Here is an 11,597-nt window from a genome sequence, read left to right on the forward strand (position 1 = left end):
TTTTATTCCTCTAGGTGTGTGGGGGGAGGGAGGTGGAGGGAGTTCTGACCCTGTCTGTCTCCTACCCCACCCTTGGGGATCCCGCTGACCTTTGCACTGCAGGCCTTGGCGGAAGAGGCCCTTGAGAAGTTTCTTGCAAGCCTGGCAGACGGTGGGCCGCGTGTAGCTATGGATGAGGAAGGTGTGTGGCACCTTGACCTTGGAAAGCAGCATCTTATCCAGCTCGATGGGGCGACCGGTGTAGGATGAGGCAGACGAGGAGGAGGAGGATGACTGGGGGCGGCGAGGCAGGAGCTCGGTGGTGCTGCGGCTCTATGGATCAGCGAGAGCAGAAAGAACACGTCGGTTCGTTGCCCCACGTCTGGGCCTCGTCACCCCGCAGTCTCCAACCTAGCCCGCTCCCCAGCCCCTCACCAGCTCATCAGCCGTGCAGGGCAGAGAGTCCGAGGTGCCGAGGCGCACCGAATGGCCACTGGCCAGAGACGTGGAGGACAGGCGCCGCTTGCGAGCCCCACTGCAGTTGTTGGGGATGCTGAAGGCGCAGCGCTTGTGGTAGTTCAGTCCGCAGCCTGTAGGGGGCGGAGGCGGGGGAAAGAGCGTCAGGGACACAGCTTCCACCCGCCCTGGCCTCGAAAGCTCCGCCCCCTTCGTTTCCGCAGGTCCCGAGAACAGCAGATCCCTCCCGACGCCTTAGTAGCATGATTAAAGCCAACAGAAATCTACGAAAACCTAATTCAGACAGAACTGCTAATGGCCCAGAACCTTCAGGAATGAAGGTGTGGGCCACGCGGCCAGGCAAAGCACCACGAACAGGCGAGGCGTCTGCTGAGGACGGCTTGGGGAGTGGAAGAAGAAAGCCACCACCGAGTGACCCGTGCAGAAATAAGGTGTATTTCTTCCCTATTTTATGAATATGTGTGTGTGTACCAAATACTTTCATTTTCTCTCCTCTTCTGCCCCCTTATCACCTAACGTAATATAGTAACAATAACTAACTTTCTATCATATTTAAGTGACAGGACATCAAAGGAGAAGGAATGCCACCCAAGGACACACACATCGTCTTCTGGGGGGGGAAGAAAGGGTTAGCGTGCTTTGGGTTGTATTCAAAATGGTGTATCGTGTCGGGTGGAAGCATGCTTGTCATTGTTGCTTCTTTTCTTTTTCCTTTTTTCAATCCTCATCCATGAAAGATTCAGGCGCAGCTTGTGATTCCCACTGGGCTTCCTGAAACCGTGCTCCAGTCCATCTCCGGTGATTCCGAGATCTGCTCTAGAGGAAAGAATGTGCCTCCAGCCTCTGGAAGCTTCTTTCGGGACGCTTCATGAAGCCTGTCGTTAGTCCGCCTGTTACGGACCTTCCAGCTCAATAACTCTCCATCACAGGCACTGTCTCGGATGCACGATGTCACACACCGCAGAGAAGACCTCTGGGATGGCAAATGGCCTTTGCATAGAGGAACCACCGCCCAGTGTGGTCTTTCATCGGTCACGTGCTTCATGGAATTTCAGAATCTCACCCATGAGGTATGAGTATCCAGGTAGAATCAAACTCCCGTAGGAAGGCACCAGTGGCATTCGGAATGGTCATTTGGGCATCTTTGGTCACTATGTGAACTTGGAGCATCATCTGTGATGCTCGACCAAGGAAATCCATGCTCAGAATGGCCATCGGAGTTTGACGATACCAGGGTTGTGCCACGATGAAAGTTACATACGCCAAGACATCAAGAGTTGGATATGATGTGCGGACGATGGCAATGTTGGTAGCAGCTTTGACTGCACTGAAATGGCTTTCTGCAGGCCTGAGATGGCTATCGTCCCAAGTCCTTAAATAATGCCGCAGTATATTAAGGGCTGCATGATAACAATCCTAGTTAGTGCTGTAGGTCACCTGGAACGTAGGGTACTGAAGACTCTAGATTTCCATGTGAGCGTGACAGCCACGAGCCTGAAGATCTTTAGACAATGGAACAATGGAATATATCTCTAAGAGCGGGCACGCTGAACAGACAACAGAGGTGCAGCTCGTCATCACAGAATGGACGGCCCTCACCTGCTGTGTGTGGAGCACAGCCAAGGTGGGCGTGCGGCCTTCGTCTGCAGGTGGGCGAGATCTCAATGTTCTCTCGAACGCTGCTGGTGATCCTGATGCCTGGGCTTAAGCTTGAGATATCTTGGCTAAAGGAACATGGTGTGTTCCTTTATTACTTTTTTTTAAGTATGATTTAAGGAGATGTGTGCCGGTGTTTGGTGTAGACTATCTGGGCCCCTCCGCCAATTTGCATGTTGAGGTCCTAACCTGCTAGTCCATGAGGCGGGCCTGTTTCCAATCAGCAGAGCTTTAAAAAAGCTGAGCCGACCTCCCAGGATGAAGAAATCCCTGCCTGGTATATGCTTGCCTCCTGCTCAGGCACAGACCTGAATCCACCACCTTCAAGAACACCACCCCTACTAGACGCCGGAGGTGGTCACAGCTTCCCAAATCCCTCGGCAAGCCAATTCTCCAAAAATCCCTTATTGTGGTACCTTCACTGCCTTGTTTCTGGTTGACACTTGACTGATATTGGCCCCGTCCTCTTCCTCTGTGCCCCCTCACCTCCCTCTGAGCTCCACCCCTCCCAGGCTCCACCCCCGGCCTGAGGCCCGCCCTGAGCCCACCCTCCCAGCCTCTACCTCCACCACCAAGCCCCTGCCTTCTTGCCTCCACCCTCCAGCCCCTCCCCCTCACTCCTCTCCTCCCTCTCCAAGCCCGCCTCCTAGGCTCCACCTCTTGGTTCTGAGCCCCACCCAGGCCCCGCCTCCAGCCCGCCCCCTCTCACCATCACACTTGAGGCCCTGGCGCACTAGACCGAAGAGCATCTCCCCGCAGTGGTCGCAGAAGGCAGGCGCTCGGTAGGAGTGCACCGTGAGAGCGTGCGGGCGGATCTGGAAGTCTTCGAAGGTGGCCGAAGCTGCAGGCAGAGGGGAGGAGGGATGAGTGAGCCGGGGCCAGCGGAGGCTCTTCCAGTCCCCGCGTTCCCAGGTTTCTGACAATCCTCCCAGCTGCAAAGTTTAATCATTCCATCCTTCATTCATTTACTCACATGTTCCATCTACCTGGATTCAAATCCCAGCTCCGCCACTGGGCAAAACACCTAGGTGTCTATGCCAGGGACTGGGGGAGGGGGAATGGGGAGCTGATGAATGGGATTCAGGTTTGCAAGATGAAAACGGTTCTGGAGATTGGCTGCACACAACGTGAATGAAATTAACACTACTGAACAGTAGCCTGAAAAACGGTTAAGATGGTAAATTTTATTTTATGTATATTTCACCACGATGAAATATCTTTAAATATTAAAAAATACGGATGCCTGGGTGCCACCCTCAGAGTTTCTGACCTACCAGGGGTAGAGCCGGAGCCATCGAGTCAAAAACAAACAACTGTGTGCCTCGGTTTTCTCATCTTTAAAATGGAAATCCAACAAATATTTACTGAGCATTGTCCTAAGCGGTAGGGACACCGCAGAGAACAAAACAGACAAAAATCCCTGCCTCGCTTCTAATGAGGGAGGTAGACAAACAAAATAAATAAAATAAATATTCTTATTCAACAATCACCCGGTCTAGCAGTTACTCTGTCCCAGGCGCTGCTCTAAGTCCTTAAAAAATACTAACAAATTTAGCCCTGTCAAGAGCCCCGTGAGAACCATCCTTTTATAATCCACATTTTCTGTATGAGGAGCCTGAAGCACAGATAGGTCAAGCAGTTTGCCCAAAGTTGCAGAATTAGCATTCAAAGTGGCCAGTGTGGCTCTAGGATTCAATGCTTTTAGCACCATATTTACTGCCCCTCTGGAATTTTAAGTCATAAAATATACGGTGGGTTAGAAGTCAATACGTGTTTAGGAGAAAAATCAAGGAAGAGATACAGGGAAGCTGCAAGAGGCACCATTTTAAATAGGTGATAAGGGAAGGCCTCCTTGAGAAGGTGGTGTTAAAGCAAAGGCTGAAGGGGGTAGGATATGAGCCTTCCAGATGTCTAGGAAAGAACAGGCCAGTACCATAATATATCTCCTTACAGGTTCTTTAAGGATTAAATGAATCTATGGAAAGCTCTGAAAACAGTGCCTGGCACATAGAAAGTACTCAATAAATGTTAGCTATTATTTTGAAAGTTTTATTTTTAGAGTAAATCTGGCTCCCTCCCCCCCAACCCCAAGTTTTGGTCTAATATTAAGCTTTTTTTTTTTTTTTTTTGGTATTATGCAACGGGAAGAAGACTCTCTTCTATGAGCCAAGCACTGTTTCTCGCTCAAGATAAACAAGACAGAGAGCTGACATCTCAGGGAACTGACATTCTTTTGGGGAGACAGACACGAAACCTAAAACACATAAATAAACAAGGAAATTTCAGACAATGGAAGAAATGGCATTTAAGCTGAGGTCCAAATAAAAAGAAGGAGCTAGCAGAGAAGACGGGATGGGGGAGGAGGAAGCATTCCAAGCATGGAGAACAGCAAGTGCAAAGGCCTCGAAGTCGTAGGGGAGCTTTGTTTGTTCAAGGGATGGAGGGCAGGCAAGCATGGCTGGGACAAAGTCAGTGAGGACGGTGTCCAGATGAATTCGGGGAATTGGCAAGGGCCGGATTATGGACGGTCTTGAGGTCATGTTGAGGAGTTTGTATTTTACTCCAAGGCTAATGGGGAGCCATGGGAGGAGTCTGAGCAATGTAGTGTCGTGATCTGACTTAGGTGCCACCGAAACAGTCTCGGCAGGAGGTGACGGCGGCTTGGACCAGTGGAGGTAGTCAGAAATAAATTTCGGGTGTATGGTAATGGTGGGACCCATGAGTCTGATGATGAAGCAAAGGGGTGGGAGAAAGAGAGGAATCAAGGATACACTAAGGTTTGGGGGCAAATCAAAGTTTCTGTCTTGGACAGGTAGTGTCTGAGACGCCCAGAGATGCCAGGTGGAGGTGTCAGGGAAGCAGCGACGTGAACAAGACTCGGTTTTAGGGGAGGGACCAGGATGAAGATAAAAATCTAAGAGTCGACAGCCTATACGAGGGTATTTAAAACCTGAATAAGGTCACCGGGGACTTAAATCCAAACTTCTAATTTGTCACCCACCCATTCAACAAATATAACTGATCATTGCAGTCTGCAAGGGGCAGTAGGGGGTAGAGGAAAGACAGCCATGATGGAGATCATCACGACCCTCCCCAACCCCCACCAGCCCCTCCTGAAGAAACCAAGGGCCACAGACTCTTCTAAGGTGCTGAGGGCCTGACTGTATGTAAAGTGGGGCTGGCCAGCAGGTGGACTAGATTCTGGCTGGAAATACAGGTGCCCAAGTGTCATCTCACCTTGTAGTCAGATTTCACTTAGCATTTCACTGAGAAGGAGGCATGGGCATCAAAACATTTCAAACTACATACATCTAACATACATCTAGTAAAGGACACATCAGAAGCACAAAGCTCAACGAATTGCCAGACCGTACACACTGTGTCACCAGCAGCCTGACGGATAAATGGAAGTTTAAAGCAGACCCCAGAAAGCTCCCTCGTGCTCTCCACCCAACTCCGTCTTCCCCAGGCACCCACTCTCCTGGCTTCTAATCCCACAGAGTAACTGTATCTGTCTTCGTGCTTCAAAACTGGAACCACACAGAAACGAAGTCTGATGTCTGGCTTGTGTCAGGGTTAGGTTTGTGAGATGCATCCCTGTTGCTGTGGATGGTTTATGTTCAGTGCCGTGCAAACTCCAGTGTGCGTGCCCCACAGGAAAACTGACCCATTCTGGAGCAGCGGTTTGTAAAACTCCCGGGGTGATTCTAATTTGCAGCCAGGTCTTAGAACCACTGACCCCTAACTTTAAGGAGCAAGTCTCTGGGCCCACCTCCCCTCCCAGCTCCTCCAGATGCCCTGCCCCCGCTCGAGGCGCCACCCTTAGGTGGGCCTGGCCGCTCACCCGACAGCACCACCTCCACCAGGTCGCCCTCCTGGATGTCTCCCGCGGAGCGCACCAGCTGCAGGAGGTTAGCGGACGTGGGGTCATGTTTGAAGAGCAGGATCTTGTCGTAAAGGCCATAGAAGCCACACTCGGGGAACTGACGGGCGGGAGAGGGAGGTGCGACGGAAAAGCTCAGAGCTGCCTTGAGCAGCGGTCTGGAACCCTCCCCAGGGCAGGGCCGGCTGTTTCCCCCGGAAACCCAGAGACCCCGCGGCCCCTCACTTCCTGTCTGCTCCCTCCCAAGCCCAGCTCGAGCCTGGCAGAGTGCCAGGGCCCAGGTGTGCTGGGAGTTTGGTGGCTGGATCATCGATCTGGGGTGGGAGGGAGAATGATTCCGGGACCCTGGCACCTAGAATTTCCTGGAGATTGGGGGTGGGGTGGGGTCTGAGTGAGCACCCCTCTCCTTATGACACCCCCCCCTCTCCTCAGCTTCCTTCCTGGATCTATTGTTGTCCCTGGTACCTGGCTCCAGTCCCAGCATCGGGGCAGGGAGGGCGGGAAGGAAGGCACTGAGGACTCTTGGGAGTGGGGGTAGCTGCAGGGAGGCTGGAGCTCAAGGGAGCTGAAGGTAGGAGGGTGGCCCCCACCCAATGCGCGAAGGACCCAGGTGTCCGGGTCCCCAGTTTGGGAGGCTGGGGGCAGGAAATGAAACCCGGTAGAACAGAAAGTGAAACAGCTCAGGTGGGGCGGCTGGAAGAAAAGGCCCTACCACACCTGTATAGAGAGTAGAAAATAAAACGCTGAGGCCTGGGGTGGGGGGGGCAGGCTAAAGATTCTGAGCATTGGACAAAGAACTTCACCTAGGTAACAAGCTGCCCAACCCCCACAAGCCCTTCCAAGGAGCAGGCTGAGTTGGGTGTGGGAGCTGGGCCTGCTAGTTTAGGGTATTGGGGGGACAAAGAAAGCCCTATGTGTTCTTAGGGTCCACAGGTGACCCAGCCCGCCTGGGCCCTGGCTGCGTGGGAGGGGTCTTTCTCCAAGTCCTAGTTCTCCTGGCAGTGAAATGGGGGAGTTGGCCCAGCTGAATTCTTTGGGTTTCTCTGAAGCCCAAAGAATTCATCTCCAGGAGTGTGAGAAGATTCTGGAATTTGGAGATGTGGGGATTGCAACTTCCTCATGTTATAGGATTAGACATTTTTAGATTCCAACACATTCTCATACATTTTAGGATGTTCAACAACCCAGATTAACAGTCGTCTAATTAATTTTGATATTTTAGGAGTCTGACAAACCAACCTAGGATTCTAATGTCTGAACACTTTATATCAGAGTTCAATTAACTCGCAGTTGCATATTCCGAAAATTTAGAATTCAAATAGTCTCACATTTTCGACAGTCTAGAATGCCAACAACAGAGAAGCCCACACCATTCTAACTTTTAACCTTCTCAGATTCAGGCACTGAGCCCCATCTGACTCCTTGCTGGGATCCCCGCCCCCATCCTGGTAATCTTGCTGTCCAAAGCTAAGAGAGGGGGTAGGTGGGGAAGCATGATTTTCACAGGCCAGCGTCAGACCTGGGGACTGGGGACACTGATTAGGAGAGAGAACAGAGTCCCCAGAGCCTCTGAAGGTTGGGGAGAGGTGCCTGCGCCCTCACAACAGTCTCAGGCCTGAGGGAGGACAGAGATTGGGCTCCGAGACCTCACTTACCCCTAGCAGCTAGCACAGGCACCCACACCCACACATGTCACCCGATCGCCATGGCCAGCCCGGCTTCAATTTCTGTTTCCACCAAATGGGAGGTCAGGGATGGGCCCGGCCGGGGAGGGGCCCCCTCATCTGCTGCCCCCACCTGCCCCTTCCTCCTCCACCGTTCTACACCTGGCCGGCCCCTCCCTTCCTCCCTGCCGGCTGCAGAAAACAACATGCAAGGACTCGAAATTTCAGGAGGCCTCTGGGGTACTCCACCCCTGCTCCGGCCTCCCGCAAACGGGTAGTGGGGTGAGGAGGTAATGGGGGCCAATGTCCTACCCCCACCCCTCAGTCTCCCAAGGCTTAGACTCCCTTCATCCCCCTCTCCGACGCCTCCCCAAGCTGGATGGGGCGGGGGGAACCCTGCGCACTCACCTTCTGGTCCACGATGGAGCAAGCCAGTTGCTTCACATGGGCCAGCTCGGAGGCGGCGGGCAACAGCACGAACTCGCGGGTCAGCCCGATCTGGATGTGGAAGGAGACCCCGGGACCCGGGGCCGGGACCTGGGGCAGCAGCGGTAGCGGCGACTGCAGCTCCAAGCTGCCGAGGGGCGCAGGAGACCCCGGCCCGGGAGAGCCCGGGAGCCCGGTGGGATGGGAGGGGGCGGCGGCCATGGGGGGAGGCCCGGGACCGGCCGCCCGGCGCCCACCCAGGATCCGGCCGGAGGAGACCGGGGAACCCGGATCACTGGATCTAAGGGGTCTCGTAAACGGGTGGTGGGAGCGCGGGATCCCGGGGATCCGAGAAGAGAAATCCGGCAGGTTGAAGGGACTGGAGGATGGCGGGACCCTAGGAAATTAGAGAAGAGAATCTAGTGGTTCAGACGCCCGGGAATCAAGGGAATCACAGAAGATCGGGGGAGGGGGAAATGGTTTGGGGGGCCCAGCGATTGAGAGATTCCAAGAAAGCAAAGAAGAAAATCTAATAAGTCGGGGTCGCAGGAATCAGCAGAGCCCAGGATCCAAAGGCCCCTTGGAGAGAGAAGAAATTGAAAAAGGAGCAGGGGGACCCCAGAATTCAGTGGCTCTAAGAAGAGGATCCAATTAAGAAGAGGGGCCGAGGGACTCACCGGACCCTGGGGGTGGAGGGCAAGAGTCTCTGAGTCGGAGATCAAGACGGGCCCGGGGATGGGCAGAGGGATCCAGAGGGCCGGGGTGCTAAGGAGGGCATCTCACGGGTCTCGGAAGCTGGAGAAAAGTTCGGTCGGGGCCCGAAGGGGGGCGTTACCGGCCGCGGTGTGGTGGGGCGGAGGTCGCCGGCCCGGTGGCTCGTTCTTTCCCAAGTTTAATCAGGCGGCGGCGGCCCAGAGGAAGTCGGAGCGACGGCGCAGCCAGCCAATCGGTGCCGGTCTCGGTGACGTCAGCGGGGGCGGAGTTAGACGAGGGGCTAGGGGCGGAAGGGGAGGGCGGGCCCAGCACTTCTGAGTTGGGGGCGGAACCACCCCCGCGCGGGTCCGGGGGCCTAGGTTGGGAGGTGCGGGGCAGCGCGGCGGGGCCGATTTCGCTTCCAGACACACTCGAGTGTGCAAGGTTAACTTTTTCGTGACCAGAGAGGGAGGAGCGAACCGCCCTCACTGCCTCTGCAGGTCGCGGGGGCCAGCCCGGCCCTGGCCCTTTAAGGAAGGGGCCCTCGCACACGGCCTGTATCCGGCGCGCACCTCAGTAAAAGGGTGGGAAACAGGGTGTCAGGTCCGGCCCGCTCTCGGGACTCGGCCTCCCTCTTCCTAGAGAGCTTCGGCTCTGCCCTTCCGCGCCCCGGCCCCGGGGAGGGGGTGTCGCAGAGCACCCTCAACCCATTCCACACGTGGGAAGGTCGAGGTCTCCAGATGGGCAGAGGTCCTGGCCTCAGCTCTGTCTCCAGGAACCTTGAGCAAGGTGCATGGAGACAACCGAAGGGGCCGGGCCTGGGTTACCTGTGTAGGAGTCAGGCACAGGGCGGGTGGAGAACGCGTGTGGTTTCCATCCCTCGGCTCCCCACTCTACCCCAGTCAGCAGGCTTGGGGTGCCTGGAAGGGCCATACTACCAGGGCGGACAACGCACCCACACCACTGCATAGATGGAGAACCAGTTGTTCTCCTGGGGAAATGTGTCTTTCTGTGTGACTTTAGGTAGGTGACTGCCCCTCTCTGAGCCTGTTTCTCCATCTGTTAGATGGGACAGTAATAGGTCTGATTCCAGAAGGTCTTCGTGGGGATTAATGAGACTGTATAATGGTGGATGTCGCTATAATATGGGGATTAATGAGACTGCATAATGGTGGTTGTCGCTATAATATGCAGGGATAAAGGTGGGTACCTCAAGCACTCAGGTGGGCGGGTATGTTTAGTCATCCAGCAAGCATCAACTGACAGCCTACTGTGTGCCAAGCTTGTCATAAAACACCTCTTCCAACTCATTCAGAAGCAATTCAGACCTGATTTCTCCTCCCCAGCTAATAAGAGTGGCTACCACTTAGTTTACATGCAGGAAGCTGAACACTCAGAGGCAAAATGACTTGTCAAAGATCACCAAGCCAGTTACTACCACCCCGCCCCATTCGAGGGTGTCTTGGTCTGAGCGCCGAAGGCATCCCGGCAGACACGGGCCATCTGCCTGCCTGGGTTCCAGACCAGCAGGGCTGGCTGGGGACGAGGGCCATGAGACGAGCCCCACTTCCTGGTAAGAGGTTGTTGGGGGCAGCTGAGGTCTGTACAGTAGCGATCTGTCACCACATCCGGGGGCTGGCTGGGGCTGGGGAAGGAAGTCTGAGGCTGGAGCGAAAACCCAAACCGCCACCTGGGGAAGCTGCTCAGAGCCCAGAGGGATGAGGGGGGAGTGAGGCCACGTGAAGCCCACAGCCAGGCTCCTATAGTGTCACCAGAGGGCCAGCTGCCCACCCGCACTCTTTTTCCTCGAGCTGCTAAAGTGTAGCGAGCATGCACTTTGCAGGACTTTGTCCTCAAGTGTTCGGGGGGCCTGCCAGTGGCCTCCTGTTCTGGGCACTGGAGCACAGCCCATGACAACCAAGGTGGTGCTGGGACTCGCCCAAGGACAGTTGGCTGGTAGGTGGTGGAGGCTTGAGCAGGACTGCCAAGGGACTGGATACAAATTTTGATGACCTGCTGAAGGCCTTGGGCAAACCGGGCCCCCCCAACGCCCACCTCCATCTCTTCCTCTGTAAAACATGCACAGCGCCCCCTCCGTTTTGAGGTGGTTGTGAGGACCCAGTACACGGCACAGGAAGAGCTCAGCACGGGGCCTGCTAAGTGCACAGTTGACGGCTGTGATTCGGCCACTTCAGAGAAGGGAAGGGACTCCTCTGAGCCCCACTCCCCCAGGCAGCTCCCAGGCCCTGGGCCCAGGAGGGCGTTTGGTGCGGGGTGTCTCTGGCCTCATGGCCCTCATCACACATCCCTGGGGAGGGAGGAGTCTGGAACCAGACTGTCACATCACACCATCTGCTTGTGCTCTGTCCGAGGCTGTTGCTGCAGCCCCTGGGGACGGAGTGCTTAGGGACAGAAAGGAGGGGCACGGGGAGATTCGGTCCTGTGCCCTTGCTTCCGTCCCTCCACCCACACCCCACCCAAGCTCTGGGCCCCTCTCTGGCCCGCTTGTCCTACCGCAAAACCCCAACCCCTCATATCCCCTCTCTCCAAGCTCCACCCCAAAAGTCCCCCATCCCACGACAGTCAGCGCCACCCATCTTACTCCAAAGGGTTTATTCAAACAAGTTTCACATACAAGTCCAGGACAGAGGGGTGGGGCTTATAAACAGGAATCTGGAAGGGGGCCTGAGGGCTCAGGACAGAACCCAAAAAAAGAGTGAAATAAATAGAGAAAGAGAGTGGAGGGTCAGGAGAGGAGACAGACTATCACACAGTGATAACGACGGGCTCCATTAAAATCCCATTTATTTATACAGATA

The 11,597-nt window shown here is 54.9% G+C and overlaps 1 protein-coding gene across 2 annotated transcripts in view; it reads right to left on the bottom strand.

The window, feature by feature from the left end:
- PRKD2 (protein kinase D2) overlaps positions 1 to 8,900 on the bottom strand; it is a 26,504-nt gene extending 17,604 nt beyond the window's left edge. Inside the window, exons 1-6 of one of the 2 annotated variants that reach the window (XM_039881649.1) lie at positions 8,763 to 8,900; positions 8,068 to 8,482; positions 5,957 to 6,095; positions 2,822 to 2,953; positions 415 to 569; positions 90 to 312 (exon numbers count right to left, since the gene is read on the bottom strand). In XM_039881649.1, coding sequence (XP_039737583.1) covers positions 90 to 312; positions 415 to 569; positions 2,822 to 2,953; positions 5,957 to 6,095; positions 8,068 to 8,307 — 889 coding nt within the window. In that variant the 5' untranslated portion in view covers positions 8,308 to 8,482; positions 8,763 to 8,900. Of the gene's footprint in view, positions 1 to 89; positions 313 to 414; positions 570 to 2,821; positions 2,954 to 5,956; positions 6,096 to 8,067; positions 8,483 to 8,762 lie in introns of those variants that run through there. The other variant, XM_039881650.1, reaches the window with a different exon arrangement.
- Positions 8,901 to 11,597: the final 2,697 nt, after the last annotated feature.

The sequence above is a fragment of the Pteropus medius genome, unplaced genomic scaffold (genome assembly GCF_902729225.1).
Source record: "Pteropus medius unplaced genomic scaffold, Ma_sr-lr_union100, whole genome shotgun sequence".
In the NCBI taxonomy this organism is placed as follows: Eukaryota; Metazoa; Chordata; class Mammalia; order Chiroptera; family Pteropodidae; genus Pteropus; species Pteropus medius.